Source organism: Onychostoma macrolepis, chromosome 15, assembly GCF_012432095.1.
Source record: "Onychostoma macrolepis isolate SWU-2019 chromosome 15, ASM1243209v1, whole genome shotgun sequence".
NCBI lineage: Eukaryota > Metazoa > Chordata > Actinopteri > Cypriniformes > Cyprinidae > Onychostoma > Onychostoma macrolepis.
In genome coordinates, this window is record NC_081169.1 from 17,927,452 (window position 1) to 17,943,991 (window position 16,540).

The window sequence follows — 16,540 nt, forward strand, 5'->3', positions numbered from 1 at the left end:
ATATTCACTCCATGCTATAAATTACTGTCAATGCACTTCACACTGTGATATGCACTTGCATAACCTTTCCGTGTGCAAAGGCAGAGAAAGATGTTTGGTGTTTCTGTGCTTATTTATTAGGTTTAAGACCTTATCTGATTTGCATTTGCTTGCGTGTTTGCCCTGTTTGTATGTGTCCCACATGTGATGTACAGCTACATTATCCTGGCATGTGGAATCAGTACAGATTCTATGGCTGTATTGCTCTCATGGGTCAATCTGTCTGGCAGTTAATAAGCTGAGGAGCCATCCTACTGTCACAAAATGCCATAACCCTTATTTAACCTCTGGTATTACTCTCATCCTAAGCTCTAGTAAAACACAGTCTTGGGCAAGATGCTGCTATGATGGTTAATTTATGTGTTCATTGTGCTGTTATTTAGTTTATCTCTTATTATATTTGTGTGTTTCCCTTTGTGTTGCAGGCTGCTACCCCTGTCCTGGGCCCAACCTCAACCCTATAGCTCTGGGAAGCCGGTGGTTGGCCTATGCTGAGAACAAGGTAGTACAAACACCCACCCAGTATTTTAAACAACTCCAGATGCACCCAAAATACCCCCAATTTTTATTTTATTTTTTTTAAAGAAAGACAACAACATTTATCTTTATTTTATTTTATTTATTTATTTTTAGTAACACATTTTGTTGTGCCCCATCCAGATGTTTTTAAAGGGGTCATATGACGTTGCAAAAAAGAACATTATTTTGTGTAATGCAATGTGTTTATGCGGTTTAAGGTTAAAAAAACACGTTATTTTCCACATACTGTACATTATTGTTGCTCCTATATGCCCCAATTTTTACAAAGCTCATCGTTCTGAGAAGCGAGGCGTGCTCTGATTGGCCTGCTATCCAGTGCGTTGTGATTGGCCGAATACCTCAAGCGAGAGACGGAAATGTTACTCCCCTTACCGTATTGTGATGCCGTGTCTCAGCGCAACAACAAAAAAACAATAAAACCCATTATAAACGAGGCATTTGTTGCATACATTGGGGACATAATTACTGATTATAATGACTTGTACTGTCTTTTACCATATCTGCATTTGTGATCGGAGAAACGACAAACAACAAGCACTACTCTACACAGCTCAAAATTCGTGTTTGAATAGTCAGTGGCAAATTCTTTAAATATGAAAACATACTTACAGGTTGTGAGTCAGAAGCGCCAGACTGTCCTTGCAAATTTGGAATTGCCCCACTTTATAGAAACAGTCTTTGAGCATAGCTGGCAGGCTACTCCCAGGTTCAAGAAATAGTCCTCCGTAAAATGTGCTGCACACACTTGAATATTTGGGTTGAACTGTTCTGGAACAGTGTTGTAAATACAACTTAACCACTGATTTCTAGTTGTCCTCTTTTGGAAGCCCAAACAAAGTAGTTTCGCTTCCACAAAGAAGCACAGCGTCTCCAGGACATGGCGCCGTCGGCAGCAACAACACTACAGCGAGAATAAAAGTCCCGCCCTCTTTCATTGCGTATACGTTTGGGTGGTGTTTTGCAAATCTCCCCACACTGTGACGTAGACGTGTAGTGGCGTGTTTGAATGCGCCGTTTTAGGGGGGCGTGGCAGAGTCTTAACTTTTATAAAGAATATCTCTTTGGTTTTGAGACTTTAGTCTTTGCAACTTCAGGGATCTTATCTATGCACAAACAGCTTGTAACACTCCAAAGAGAAAGGAAAACTTGAAATCGCATCATATGACCCCTTTAAGCACAAAAACATGCCCTTTGTAAACCCTCAACAACACCTAATAGTCAGCCTAATAGTTTAGGCCTTCCTTAAAGGAACACTCCACTTTTTTTGGAAATAGGCTCATTCTCCAACTCCCCCAGAGTTAATAAGTTGAGTTTTACCGTTTTGGAATCCATTCAGCCGATCTCTGGGGATAGCACTTTTAGCATAGCTTAGCATAGATCATTGAATCCGATTAGACCAGTAGCATCGCGTTCAAAAATGACCAAAGAGTTTCGATATTTGTCCTATTTAAAACTTGACTCTTCTGTAGTTATATCGTGTTATATCGCAGTGACATTACGCAGCGCCTGAAAGTAGTCCCCAGCTATATTATAACTAGTTACCTAGCTGGGGACTACTTTCAGGCGCTCACTGCGCCTGCTGCGCCATGGTACGGCAGCAAAGTTCCTTGATTATTACGCCGGAATGAGAGTATAGTTCCTAATCATATCAGCCTAGAAAATCGCAACTTTTCATTTTCCGCGGTCTTAGTACGATATAACTACAGAAGAGTCAAGTTTTAAATAGGACAAATATCGAAACTCTTTGGTCATTTTTGAGCGCGATGCTACTGGTCTAATCGGATTCAATGATCTATGCTAAGCTATGCTAAAAGTGCTATCGCCAGACCCGGAGATCGGCTGAATGGATTCAAAAACGGTAAAACTCAACTTATTAACTCTGGGGGAGTTGGAGAATGAGCCTATTTCCAAAAAAAGTGGAGTGTTCCTTTAAGATGGATTTGTTGCTGATTCTTTTTTGCTTTGCTTAACCTTAAATCAAACTGCAGCCGTCTTATGAATGTTTTCATTTCTTACGAATTGCACATATCATTATAAAGAGAGTGTGTGTCATATCAATATGAGCTAACAATATAATATGACATATTATTATTAAGTAGACCCTTGATTCACCATCATTTATGTAATGGGTGCGGTTTGTTTGCCTTAGAGAGGCCACTTGCTGCTTAATAATGGACAGATGGGACAGTGTGTCTGGGCAAAGGTAATGAGTTTCTGGCCAATGGCAGTAGAAGTGTTGTATAGGTCTGGGACATGGACCCTAGAGGGAGTGCGTCGTAGAATGGGGCTGAAGAACTGTTTGTTGTCCTAATGGCATCCTCCTCCTCCTCCTCCTCCTCCTCCTCCTCCTCTTACTCACCGTGCCCGCCTGCAGACGTCCTGGCGCGGGCTGTGACAGGCCTCTGTGGGTTAATGAGTGCTGGGGAGCTGAAAGGTTCTGGATGATAATGTGACTCTGTTCTGTCTCTGTTTGTGTGTGTGTGTGTAGCTGATCCGGTGTCATCAGTCCCGTGGTGGGGCCTGTGGAGATAATGCCCAGTCCTACACTGCCACTGTCATCAGTGCTGCTAAAGTGAGTATGCGCTTCTTACCGCTGCTGTGACAAGTCACTGGCTTCAACACGTGGTAGTTGCGTGAAGAAGTATTTGCTCACCTAAGCCATAATTAAATGTCAAATAGATAGAATAAGCAAACTTTTATAGTAATGCATTTCACCAAAAAAAAAAAAAGAAGTTTGGTAGGTATTAATTATAAAAAAATATAGATACTTAGACACTAAAAATACTTTCTGGTCATCTAACATTGATGGGTTATTTAGGGTAAAAAGTAAAACCTGTCTAGTTTAGAGAAAAACATTATTTATTTGTCTAATCCATCCTTTCTAAATCCATATATTTTGAGTGGCTTTAGTGTCCAAATACGATTTGAGGCCACATTGACACATTAGTCTACACGTTTGTCCAACACTTGTGGCATGATTTATGCACAGATTATTTCAGTTGTGTCTTGCTGACTTCTCGTTCTTATGAGTATTATTAATTTTGTATTATATGATTAAAACTGGCCATTGTTTTGTAAAATGACATTTATAACTGTTGGTGCACTGCGTTTAAAAATCACTCTTTAAACTTTTTACATTTATTTTTTTTATTTAAAACTGTAGCACTTCAAGGACATTCAGGATGATCACACCTTTATTTTTAAGACATGATTGGCCTAGTAATCCTAAGCTGTGTCACATTAATTCATGATAAACCTGTTTCCAAGGCAAGGAATCAGCTTAAACCTTTTAAGTTTTAGCTGGCTCTTGCAATTGTGTTTTTTCTTTGCACTTATTTGTGTATTTTCAGTCAAGCTTTCTTTCCTGTTTGCTCTGCTCTAAATGAAGCTCATAATGTGTGCTGTTCCACTCACTTTATTCACCATATAGCATCCCAGAGCGGTCTTGGCGTAGTCCTCAGTGATTCAGAGACCCACTAGAGTTCATTTAGTGGTGCCAGAACCTTGGTGCTTAACCTTTCATATGGTTCCAGTCTCCTCTCCTTGTTGCTTAATTGATTTATTAAGCCCACATCTGTATTCCCCGGTCGCCGGCCTGATCACTGCCTAACGAGCGCTAACGGCTTACGTGAGAGAAGTGCCATTAGCCTTAATGGCGGTATACATCAAAAGGAGCACAGCAAAGGTTAGCAGAGAGGAAAACAAGGTTAAAAAAGCCTTGATACGCAGACAGGCCGTCTGCAGACGGGGCTGTGATTTATAACCATCTCCTCCGCTTTGACACACGGTCCCTGTGCTGAGTGGCTCTGAGTGCGGCCGTCTGGGGGCCAGGGGGCCATCTCCCATCAATCCTGTAACACAATCACAAAAAAGGAGGGGGAGGGTGCCTTTTGCAAAATTGAATTCTTGCAAGGCACAGATTGTGTAAATGAGTGCGATGTGACCAAAAGAGAGATGTTATTGTGCCAGCCGCAAGTCTGTATGAGCGGGGTGCCCCAGGGCTCTGTTTTCAGACCTCTGCAGTTGTGAACTGTGTTTGGGGTAAGTGGATAGCACAGCTTAAGTAGGGTCTCCTCTAGTTCTCACTTAATGGAGTGAGCGTTGCTCTATGTGTGTGTCTGTCTGCCAAGGCCCCAGAGAGCTTAATCAGGCATTCAGGCCAAGCGGCAGCGTCAATACCTCGTGGCGCCTGTGTTTGTTGGGACCTTTGGAGAATGCTCTGACAAGCCCACTAACTGACTGTGTGTAAATTGCTTTGCCCCATTAATTATTAAGAGAAGCGTTTGCCTCCTAATTGATCAACACTAATGTGTTTTCTAATCACTGCAGTTAGAGTTTTTAGTGCTAATCCAAACAGTCCCCATTGATCAGGGTCGGTGAGGGGAGGGGGCCGCCGGCTGGTGGCAGACACTGCACTGACTGCCAGAAATTGGACATCTTTTCTCAGCTCTCTGCTCAGAGTAAACATCGACACTCACTCGCACAAACACTAACCGTTAGCCTACACGGCTAACTCACACACCTGTCTGTTGACATTGCCTCAAACACTGGATGCAAACATGTTTTTTAGGTCATTGCTCAACAAAATCTCTGGATGTGCGAACATTGTTTGCTGTATTGATTTGAGTGTTGCAATAGTACTTATGTTTAACTGGCACAAATGTTGCTGAATTACATGTTTTTCTTTCAACCCTTTGCATGAATTATCGAATATTAAAAAAAAATGTTTATTTTACTTCAAAAGATTTAATTATTCCACTTTTTTCCAACTTCATATTTACAAAAACTAAAACTACATTGGGTTATTATACTGAATATGCTGTTCAAGGTGTCGTGTTCTCAGTACATTGGGAATGTCTTGTACAAACATTTATTGCACGGATGGATCTTTAAAGGGATAGTTCACCCAAAAATTTAAATTCTGCCATTGATTACTCGCCCTCATAGCGTTCCAAACCTGTAATCTTTGGAACACAAATTAAGATATTTTTGCTGAAAAAGGTATAAGGACGTCGTTAAAATACTCCATGTGACATCAGTGATTCAACCGTACTTTTATGAAGCTACGAAAATACTTTTTGTGTGCAAAGAAAACAAAAATAATGACTTTATTCAACAATTTCTTCTCCTCCGTGTCAGTCTTCGACGCGTGTTCACGAGAGCACCACGGCACATACATATGGTGCTGCTGATTGAGCCTTGAATGTGTCAGTTGCGTTGCTGTCTATGCAGAGTGAGAAAATTCTCAGATTTCAGGAAAAATATCTTAATTTGTGTTCCAAAGATGAATTTAATTGCCCAAACTTTATTTTCGTTTTAATTTTTTGTAAAACTGAAATTTTAGTTTCTCTGTTTCGATATTTAAAAAAATTCTGTGCATCACTAATATAAACCACTACAGCTTTTTGATTTTTAAATATTTTTTAAAGTTGTGTCTCTGTCTTCCTGTCAGACTTTGAAGACGGGCCTGACAATGGTGGGGAAGGTCGTGACCCAGCTCGCCGGTACACTGCCATCAGGGGCACCTGACGAGGAGGGCACTGCTCATAGTGGTACCCGCCGCAGCCCTCACCAGCCTGGTGTGGTCACCATCATAGACACACACACTGTGGGAGAAGGACAGGTACAAAATGCTCACTCATAAATGATAATATGAAAGTTTTTTTTCCAGGGATGGAGTTAATGATGGGATTTTTAGCACGCAACAGTATCACAACAGTGTGTCTGTTTATGGCACTTTCTTCATCCATCTGACCTTGATCCGAAAGAACCCGGATTCATCCCCCTTTTCTCCGAGATAAATAATCCATTAATCCCATTCATAACTCATTCAGTATTAGTGCTTCTTGTGGCCCAAGGGGTTTGTCATCACCTTGTCATAAGAGCACATGCTGCACCGTTCGTTCACAGACTCCGTGCCAGGCCGCAGTCTCCTGATCTCATGATTTAGCCACTTCCTGTGGCTGTTTCCCCCTTGGCTGGCACAACCATAGCCTTTTAGCATGAGATCACAGGCAGGTCATTGCAGAAGCATTACGGAAAAGGTCTCTTTTTTCCTTTTCCACCAAGGCCTGAATGTGTGTTAAAAAGAGGACATGTAGGTGTGTGACACATGAGCACTTTAATAGAGCACTAAGTTTAAAGGCTAACTTTAATATTTGCAGTTCTTCTGTTCAAGGATTTTTACTTGGAGAAAGGTTAAGTTGGAACAGGTTTCGCTATCCTGTTGATTCTGACCCATGTAAATAGATCCTCCCATTTAGTGGGCTGTTAAAAATGTGATAGTTAAACCCTCGATTCCCCAGAGAGTCTACCGCGACCCGATTGACATGTCACTCTTATTTAGAGGTGTGATTTATTGTGCTTATTTATTAACCTATACCACTCTGATTTACCAGAGTCAACACTTTCTAAGAGAGGTTTCCTGTGTTTATATCGCCATCCGCTCCAAAGCCAACCTCACAAGAAGCTGTGCTCCTCCCAAAGCGGACTAGTCATGTTTTCAATGTTCACACAAAGCATCTTTATGGAATTTACTGTCAGTTCCATTCTCCCGTGACTCCAGCAGTGGTCTTGGCATTTTTTCCCATCTCCCCAACTCCCAGTCTCAGGGGACATGCCCCACCCCCTCATCATCATCATCATCATCCACCTCTTGCAGCTCTGTATTTCCTGCAAGAAGTTTATTTGCTCTTTGGAGCTATCTGCACACTAATACTTTTGCAAAGCAATAGTATATTCCTGTACAGAACAACATTGTCTGTTTTTGCCCCTAATAAAAGCGATCTGGTTTTTGTCACAGGGGCATTTTTTTGCAGTCTGAAATAAATGTCTGGGTTTTAGAGCAAGGCTGTTTTCTGTTTGGACTGGATCCTATTAAAAGCTGCCTTGCTCCTTAATGCAACACTCCTCTAGATTTATCACTCTTCTCTCCGGCTGTCTCATGTCTGGGCTTAGTTATAATCTCTTTCATGATCAAACTTAACAGAGGACCACTGACCAGAGAATAGCCCCTTATGAGCAACACACTCTCCTTTTTCTTTCTTTCTTTTTTTGCTTTCGAGTTTGATAGGCTGTTTGAAAGATATCAGAATTTATATTGAATTTTAATATTTACACCCATTTTGGAGAAATGTTTGATATTTAAAATGCAAAAAAAGTTTTACCACTGATTTTTAATTTCATATTTGTTTTATTAAATAAATAAATAAAATTAACATTCTTATTATTTTGTTGTTTTTGTTTTATTTTTACTTTTGTACTTTTTGTTGTTACTTTTTTATTTTATTTTGTTTTGTTTTTCGTATATTTTATATTTGGTTTATTGAATAAAGAAAAAATTAACATTGTTTATTCTTTCTTTCTTTCTTTTCCTGAAGTAATGTACATGAGTAGATGAATTACGGCTTCATATTACAGTTCTTTTAACTGGGAGCTATTAATCTCTTTTGGGTATCAAAACGTGAAGAGATACTATAGAGTTTCTTCCTGCTGTGTTTGTTTTAACTCCTTCAACATGGCACTTATTCTTCCTGTCTGATACATAACTGTTGCGATGTGGGCTTTGGCAGAATATGCACATTGATCACCGTGCTCATGTGGGTTAGTCTTTATTTCTTTGAAGCAGTGTTCACACCAAGATATTTGCGGACATCTTTTAAAAAATGTCTATTTGATTTCCATAATGAAACTATTTTGCAGAACATGCGTCATTTAAAGCTAAAATCTTCCAGTCTGGATTAAAGTAGACACAAGGATAATTGTTAAGCACCCGCAAGAGGGCAACATGTTTAAGGCTGAATGACATGATGGGGAATAGATGATGATCATTAAAAAAAAAAAAAACACATGGAAACCTTTTCAGCGCCATACAATGGAACACAACTTGGAACACACTTTGTTTTAAACAAAATGCCAAAACACATCTTTGTAAAACTGATTAAATCTTATGTAACTGTGAAGATCAGATTGCACAGGCCACTGTAAAACTAATGACCAGCTATGTGTCTAAAACACTGAGACGTGAGGTAAACAAGAAGTCAGCTTTTATTTATGTAGCTCCGTCAACTTACTGTAGCTTTATTGTGTGTTTTTTGGGTGTATATGTTTCAGGTTCTTGTTAGTGAGGATTCTGATGGAGAAGGAGTGATTGCGCATTTTCCAGCACACGATAAGCCTATATCCTGCATGGCGTTTAATCCGAGTGGTAAGTGAACACCTCATTTTGATGCCTCACTGAGTCCTACCAAAGCACAAAACTTGGTTGGCAGGCGTTTACATGGTCTTAAAGGGGACGCGTTGTGGCTATCCCATGCCTTTTTGAATTAAAACAATTTGATATACAATGCAGATTTATTCTGTTCACAATGCAATGTTCTCTTCCTAGTTCACCCAGATCATTTATATAAACCAAACTGCAGCTGTCTTGACCTGCTCTGATAACCAACATTGTACTTCACTGGTATGTGGAGGATAGCCAATCATAAAAGAGTGCATGTTCATATAGAAGTCTTAAAGGTACAGTAGCAACCTATTTAAGCGGATAGTTAAGATTCTGTCATCTTATACTTATCTTTATGTCTGTCCAAACCTGTATATTTCTTGCTTTTGTGAAACACAACTGGAAGTATTAAATGGAGATGCTGACTTCTCTTTTCCATATGTTCTTTCAAAGTTAAATTTAAAATTTAACAGTATTTTTATTTTTGTTTGAGCTATTCCTTTAATTCTAAGGGTGAAAAATGGTCATTTAAAACTAAAGTTTGACTGTTTTTAATGCAGGAAAGGTTGTCTGATATTAAAAGTGGACTTCAGGGGAAAACAAAAGTGTAAAATAAGGCCCATTTGAGAAGGAAATGGTGGTGTCAGTCATGTCACCTTTTTACATGTAACCTCATCTTGTTCCCTAAGCGTTACTGTCTGCTTGGCCCTTAAGATCTATTGTTCTGAAAAACAGCCATTGTGTGTCTTCTGATGAATATACCCTCAGGCACATAGGTCACTGTCATTTCTCCCTCTTTTTCCTCTCTATCCATCCTTCTCTTTCTTCTCTCTTGTCTCTTCTTAACATGTAGTGGAATATTTAGTGCTCATTGATCTTGTTCATGTCTGTCTCTCTTGAAGTGTATTGAGGTCAACAAAGCCCTTGGTCTCTTTTTAAATGAAATACCCCAAGCGCTGAACAGGTACAATTTCATACCTTAAAGATGAGAAGAGCTGTGCTATTCAGAAGGCACAGGACAGGCTCATAATTCTTAGCGCATTTAGACAGCCACGTCACAACATGCTTTAGTCATTATAAGGGCCGTTATTCATTACCTGCTGGATTTTGCACCTTGATTTTTATTTATATTCAGGATTTATTTAATTTAATTTTATGATTCTTTCCTGCTTGAGCACCATGACTTTATGTCACTAGGCCTTGGCTCCAACTGTTTCTTGGAATTTATGGAAAAATACAGTAAAACTATGGTAGCATTGTCCTTAACCTGCCCTTGAACGAGCATCTTGGCTCATTTTGATAGGCAGATATCTGATCACTTTTCAATTTTACATATAGTCATGTTTGTTTCTCCGGATATCCAGTCCAGTCACAATGGCTCATTGTAAGGTGTGTGTCGCAGATTGAGAGTCCTTCTAATAAGAAGGTGCTGAAAGCTAATGATAGCCATTGCCCTAAGTGAAATCCTTCACATATCTGTCCTTGCTGAGAAATACTTTGGGAGACTCCATTGAGGATGAGTCATTGTGTACATTAGTATACACCCCCTGGTGCAGATGATTTTTGCATCTGGTTACTAAAAGATTGTAAGGAAATGGTGCATATCTTAGTTCATCAAAACATTCCTGATGGATGTTCTGTATCAACCGCACAATATTGAACTGATGCCAAGCCATGCCACAAAACTCTGCCTGTGACTGAGCTTGGGTGCAGTAATATTATAAAGATGATTTATGCAAAGAGCAGTTTAGAACAAGTAAATATAACTTATTCATTTATGATTGATTAATTAATTAGCATATTTTATTTGTTATTATAAAATAAAACATTGTGGACTTTAACATTGATCTACTTATTTATTTTTATTTTTATTAAATTTATTTTTATTTAAAATAGATTTATTATAATTACAGCTCTATACTATTATTGTCATTGTCTCATTTGTTTCAAGTTATTTCTGTTTTTCTCTGTTTTTGTTTGTTCAATAATTGAAATATAAGTCAGAAAATTGTCTATATATATATATATATATATATATATATATATATATATATAATTTATTATGAGTAATTTCTCAAGTTGTTATCTATTAAGACTAAGACTAACCTTGTTTGCTTTTAGTAATTGTATTTCTATTTTTTTTGTACTAATTTATTAAATCCTATTCATTCATTCTTCTCAGTTTGGAAGCCCCATATTCTTACCTTCTAATTTTTCAGCATTATCGAACCACTGCATTCTTTCGATTCATGTAAAAGATGAGGGAATAAAATGCAGTGAATTACACCCTTCTAATTAGATTGTCCTGACCTCACTTTGGACAGAACATGTTTGTCTCTAGGTGGCGCTATTGGTTAACCTTTAGACCTCAGGAGTAGCAAGCCACCTTTTCCCCATTAGCGTGTGTGGAGCAGGAGGTGAAGGTGAAGTCAGTGTCCCACCACTATGGTCAACTGCACTGGAACTTTCAGCCCGGTAGTCCTTTTATCTTCATGAGTCCGAGAAAAGCGCTATGGATCACGGGACAAAGCAAACATACAGTCAACAATCAAGGCCTGCTCAGGGACATTACTTGTACAAATATAAGTGCAAATGTGTGTTTTTCTTAGATCAACAAAGAATTGAAGGTCACAATAAAAACAAGCGTGACTACATAATCAATCTGAAATGCTGCAGGGAGAATTATGTGAAGGGCTCGACAATAATGGTGTAAATGCATTTTAAATTACCAGTATTATCAGTAAAGTTGTGAAGATAGGCAATCATATGCCATAATTTTCCAGCATAAATGTGTCTATAGCTTTTTTAAAGGAGTTACGTAATATATCATTTTGGTAACACTTTAGTATAGGGACCCATTCTCACTATTAACTATTTGTTTTAGCATGCCTAGTAATAACATATTGGTTATTTATAAGTACTTATAAAGCACATATTCTGCATGACCATATTCTACATCCCTAATCCTACCCAATACCTAAACTTAACAACTACCTTGCTAACTATTAATAAGCAGCAAATTAATAGTTTATTGAGGCAAAGGTTGTAGTTAATGGTTTATTAATAGCAAGAATTGGACTTTAAAATATTTTTAGACACAAAAAAAGTTGGTAAACATATTCATGATAATTTATTTAATTGACTTTTTTTTTTTTTTTTTTTTATATGTACACAACCACTCAAACGTTTGCGGTCAGTAAGATTTTTTTGAAAGAAGACTCTTGCTCATCAAGGCTGCATTTATTTGATCAAAATACAGTAAAAACAGTAATACAATGAAATATGACTTCTATCGTAATATAATTTAAAATATAATTTAGCCTGTTCCTGTGATGTTGAAGCTGAATTTTCAGCAGACATTACTTGAGTCTTCAGTGTCACATGATCATTCAGAAATCATTCTAATATGCTGATTTGTTGCTCAAGAGACATTTCTTGTCAATGTTGAAAACATTTGTTACTTTTATTTTGTAAACTGTTATGACCCTTTTGTGTACAACTCCTTGATGAATTTATTTGAAATCTTGTGTACCATTGTAAATGTTTTTTACAATCACTTTTATTCAGTTGAATGCCTTTTTAAATGCAATTTAATGAAAAATATTGTTAAATGAGTTGTGTTTGAGAATCTCAGCTTTTTGGTTCCTCATTCTGTAATGTTTTGGTTACTCTGAAGATTTTTGTCCCAGCCTATCGAGGCCCCAGTCCTGGTCCCCCGAGTGCTGAGCCCCCAGTGTGGCCCTTTGTCAGGCGTCATCTGCCCTCATGTGGAAAGTGCTCTGGGGCGGCTTGTTTTAGATAACAGCGGGGTGCTGTAAACTTCAAACCGTTTAACCTTCACCTGTCAACTTTATTCAGAAATAATGGGATGTGTCTGTTATCACCTCATTTGCTCGGGCATAAATCGAAAGGGCTATAATAATTGTTTTGAGTTATGAAATTGTTTGGCACCAGGAAGGCTGGAAGAAATCCCCATAGTCTTCGATACAGAAAAAAAGCCTCTAGATATGCTGACTAACAAGGTCAGGCTGAACGTTCCCCGAGACTGGTGTTCACGTCCATGCTGTAATTTACGTTCCTGACATCATTAACACATGATCAAAACCAGCTCTTTGAGATTCGCAAGAAATGCCTCCTCAGCACTGAGAAGGAACGTGAACGCCAGCTTGATTTTTAAGTGAGAAGTTTAGCCTGACTTGTCCAAAATTAACTATGCTGAAGCCACAGTTGAAAGTGTCACTCTGGCCACAGGCACAACCGCAGCTCCATCCGGGCGGTTTTGATTTCAGAAAGGGAAAAGGCCGACTTGAAAAGAAACAATGTGGCGACTTGACATTGACTGGAACGTGCAAACCTCCACTGAGGAAAAAAAATAAAATAAATCAAAAGCACTTATGTAAGAAATCCAACTCAACAGTGTGTGTTGGACGAAAAACAGAAGGGCGAGGGTAGAAAATGGCGGCCAGTCGGGTAGCTGGCGCTTGTGCTGTGGTGTTGGAGCTTCTATTCATAGGCGCATAATTAAAGGATGCTGCTCCGAACAGCGGCGTGCTGGATTCACTTTAGCCAGAGTATCTGTTTTTCACTCCTTGTCCTCTTCTGCTCTCTCTTCTTCCCTTTGAGGATGTTTCTACAAAGTTTAAATGGTGCTAAACTGGTCTTAATCGATAACAGAGTGAGCGATTGGTGTGAGGGTACGGTCGCGTGCAGTGCGAGGGTGGACAGGTCTCATGGCCCATGAGACTCGCTGTAATTCCGCTCAATCACGGAACTGATAAGCATCAAGGAATCTGCTCTTGCGAGGCAGCTTAGTTTAGCTCAGTTCATTCTGGCAAGTGTTTGCTTGTGGGTTTTTAAAGGGGAAGGGTGATCTGAAGTGCCTGTTTGTCTGTTGCGGATGTGGCCTTTCTAGCACCCACTCCCACGAGTCACTTACAAACAGCCAGCTGGAGTGTTTTAGATTTTAGATTCATGTTGTCTAGAGAACAAAATAAAGAAAAGTTTGAAAAAGGAAAAAAAAGGTTATGTAAGAAAAAAAAAAGACATATTTAAGAAATATCTTTATTTTTTTATAGTGACAGCGACATAACGACATAATATACAGTTCTCTGTTTTTCCTTGAGTTTGTAGTAAGCCATGTCTTCATGCAGAGGTAGCAATTAAGGATGGATCTGAACTCATCTTGCTTCATTGAAAAAGCTTGTTTGTGGAGTTTAGAAACTATAATTTGGCAAGATTCAAACACAGATTTGTGTGTGTGTGTGTGTGTGTGTGTTTTAATGGGGCTGTGACCGTGTATCACATTCCATTTCGTGTCGTGCCTGAGCACAGTGGGACAGTCAGCAGGGATTAAAGGCCCAGGCTGAGATGTCGCCTTTTAATGCACATTGCAAGTGAAGAGCGGGACATTAGTGGAATTTGCCTGGAGCATGAGCTCTATTTTATAATGGTGTTGTGAAATCTGATGATGTGCATATAGATTTTTTTTCAGTGTTTTGTTAAACTTTCAAATATTTTCCCCCATATATAGAAATTCTGCACAATAGCTGTTAAAATCCCTGGCCCCTACTCTTTTTGTTCCAATTCTTAATCTAATTCTTTTTATTTTATTTTATTTTATTTTATTCAACTAAAATGAAGAGTTGACTTTTAATAGAGGCTTTGAGCAAGGATGACCTAATAGAACCAACAGATTTGTCCTTAAATTACCAGAAATGACTGTGTACAATTGAATAATTCTTATTTAAATATAATTGAATTTTAAAATATAATTTAATTTAAGTCAGTCAAGCTACAGTGTTGAAAATTCCAATTCCAGACATATTAACTGTCCAACAAACAAACTAGAAGTTGTCTCTTGGCTGTTTTTTTTAATGGTGTTTCCAAAAGGTGGTAAAAGCAGTGTCTTGTGAAGTCTGTACCTCAGTTTGTAGTTGTAAAACCTTAGCCAGACGCTTTGGTTTCAAGGCTTCAATGGAAGCATCCTCCCTGATCCCCCCCTTCATTCCTCTTGACCTGAGAAGAGTTACTTTTCTTCTTCACCTCTAGTTTCTAGCTTGTTTTTGTAAAAAGGATTGCCTGTGTGGACCACGTTTTTGCTGACAGCTTTATGCTTTTACGCTTAGAGGCTTTTTAGCAGTTGAATTAGTTTGGTTGGCCGGTTGGCTTTAGTCTCCAAAAGTTCCACCAGATTCCCAAGGAACATCCGACGTTAGTTTTCCAAACACCTCAGCTGCAATGAATGATCCATTGTCCTGAGAAAATCCTAAGGTCATCCCCCAAATTAAGGGCATTAACATTGAAGCACGGTATAAAGAATTGTGGAATCGTATTTGCTGTGGTAAATGTTTCAGAGGATTAATTAGCTAACAGAACCCTTTAAAATAAAAGAGAGCGCTGAAATGGAAAGAGATTATAGCGACTGTCTGTTTCCTGAGAAAGGATTACTCTCTTTCCATACTCCTCCTTTCTGCAGTCAGACTCTTATCTAGAGATTGCGGTTTAGCTCATTTATTTGGGGCTTTCAAAAATTACACAAAGGCCTGTTTTAGGCTGACTAAGCTTTTCAAGGAGACTGTGCTTTTCCACCGCTGAGCGTAAAATAGATTTGTACTGCTGTCAAGCATCAGCTGCATTTTGTGGCCGTAGACAGATCCACAACAAGAACCTACGAGAGCGATTTCATGGCTGCATAAATTGTTAGCTGAGGATAACAAGGCAGTGTTCACAATTAACACTTGGCAAAGCCACATGCAATTTCATTTTTTTTTTGCATCGTGTATATAATGTTGTCATTTGGCCTACAGCATATTGTGAGTATGATAATCTGACTGGTGTAAATAACTTTGAAGGAATCTAATCATACAATAAATATTTACTGAAGAAAATAATTTGGTCTTGGGTAACTTTTTTATTAACTTTTATCTCAGAGAGTAAACTTTTTTTTTTTTTTTCCTCTCTCCAGAACTCAGTGGCCTCACATATGGAAATTATCTTCATCTCTTAATTAAACAATTAAACACCACATAATAGCATGAAGATATATACACACACACATACACATACTGTACTGGCTATATACTATATGTATATATGTATATGTATGTATGTGTGTATATGTGTATAGTGTGTTGGGGAGTAACACGGGAATACGTAATTTAATTTCAAAGTAAATGTAACTCATCTGTTACAGTTACGGGGAAAAAAGAAAAAAAAATGTTGTAATTAAATTATAGTTACTTATGAAAATGTTAATAATTACAATGGTTAATGATTACATTTGTATATTTTCTGTAAAATTAATTTGTTGCTTTTCCTGTTTTTGATGTGCACAGTGCCTCCTGCCATCTAAAGGGCATTTAGTAAAGTGATGCTATTCTGATACTTTTGATTCATTCTCCTTTTGGATTTGCAGCGCACCACATCTGCCAATTACATCAATTCACATTGCCGCTTTAAGCTTTAGGCTACAAACTGTCTATAAAGCCTCGTTCACATTACAAGAGACAAAGCGACACGATCCCATTCATTTTAATGGAGAGCTTGCGAATCCCGGCGACACGAGCGACAGCGACCGTTGGCAACCGAATGGGGCGTGTCAAGCGACACGACAAAGTTCAGAATCCTTCAACTTTATGCAAATGAAGAGCAACTTTCAGGAAAGAAGATGGTAGAGCTCATGTGATCGTTCTCCTCTCAGCCATAGATAAACATATGCAATGGAAAAAAGTAGGCTCTGTT

General features: G+C 38.5%; 1 protein-coding gene across 5 annotated transcripts in view; it reads left to right on the forward strand.

Moving 5' to 3' along the window:
* Window positions 1–16,540, forward strand: part of bcas3 (BCAS3 microtubule associated cell migration factor) — a 241,720-nt gene that overhangs the window by 28,753 nt on the left and 196,427 nt on the right. For all 5 annotated transcript variants that reach the window (XM_058745647.1, XM_058745646.1, XM_058745648.1 and 2 more), the window contains exons 10-13: window positions 465–541; window positions 3,068–3,151; window positions 6,032–6,202; window positions 8,692–8,785. In XM_058745647.1, the coding sequence (XP_058601630.1) occupies window positions 465–541; window positions 3,068–3,151; window positions 6,032–6,202; window positions 8,692–8,785 (426 nt within the window). The remainder of the gene's footprint in view (window positions 1–464; window positions 542–3,067; window positions 3,152–6,031; window positions 6,203–8,691; window positions 8,786–16,540) is intronic.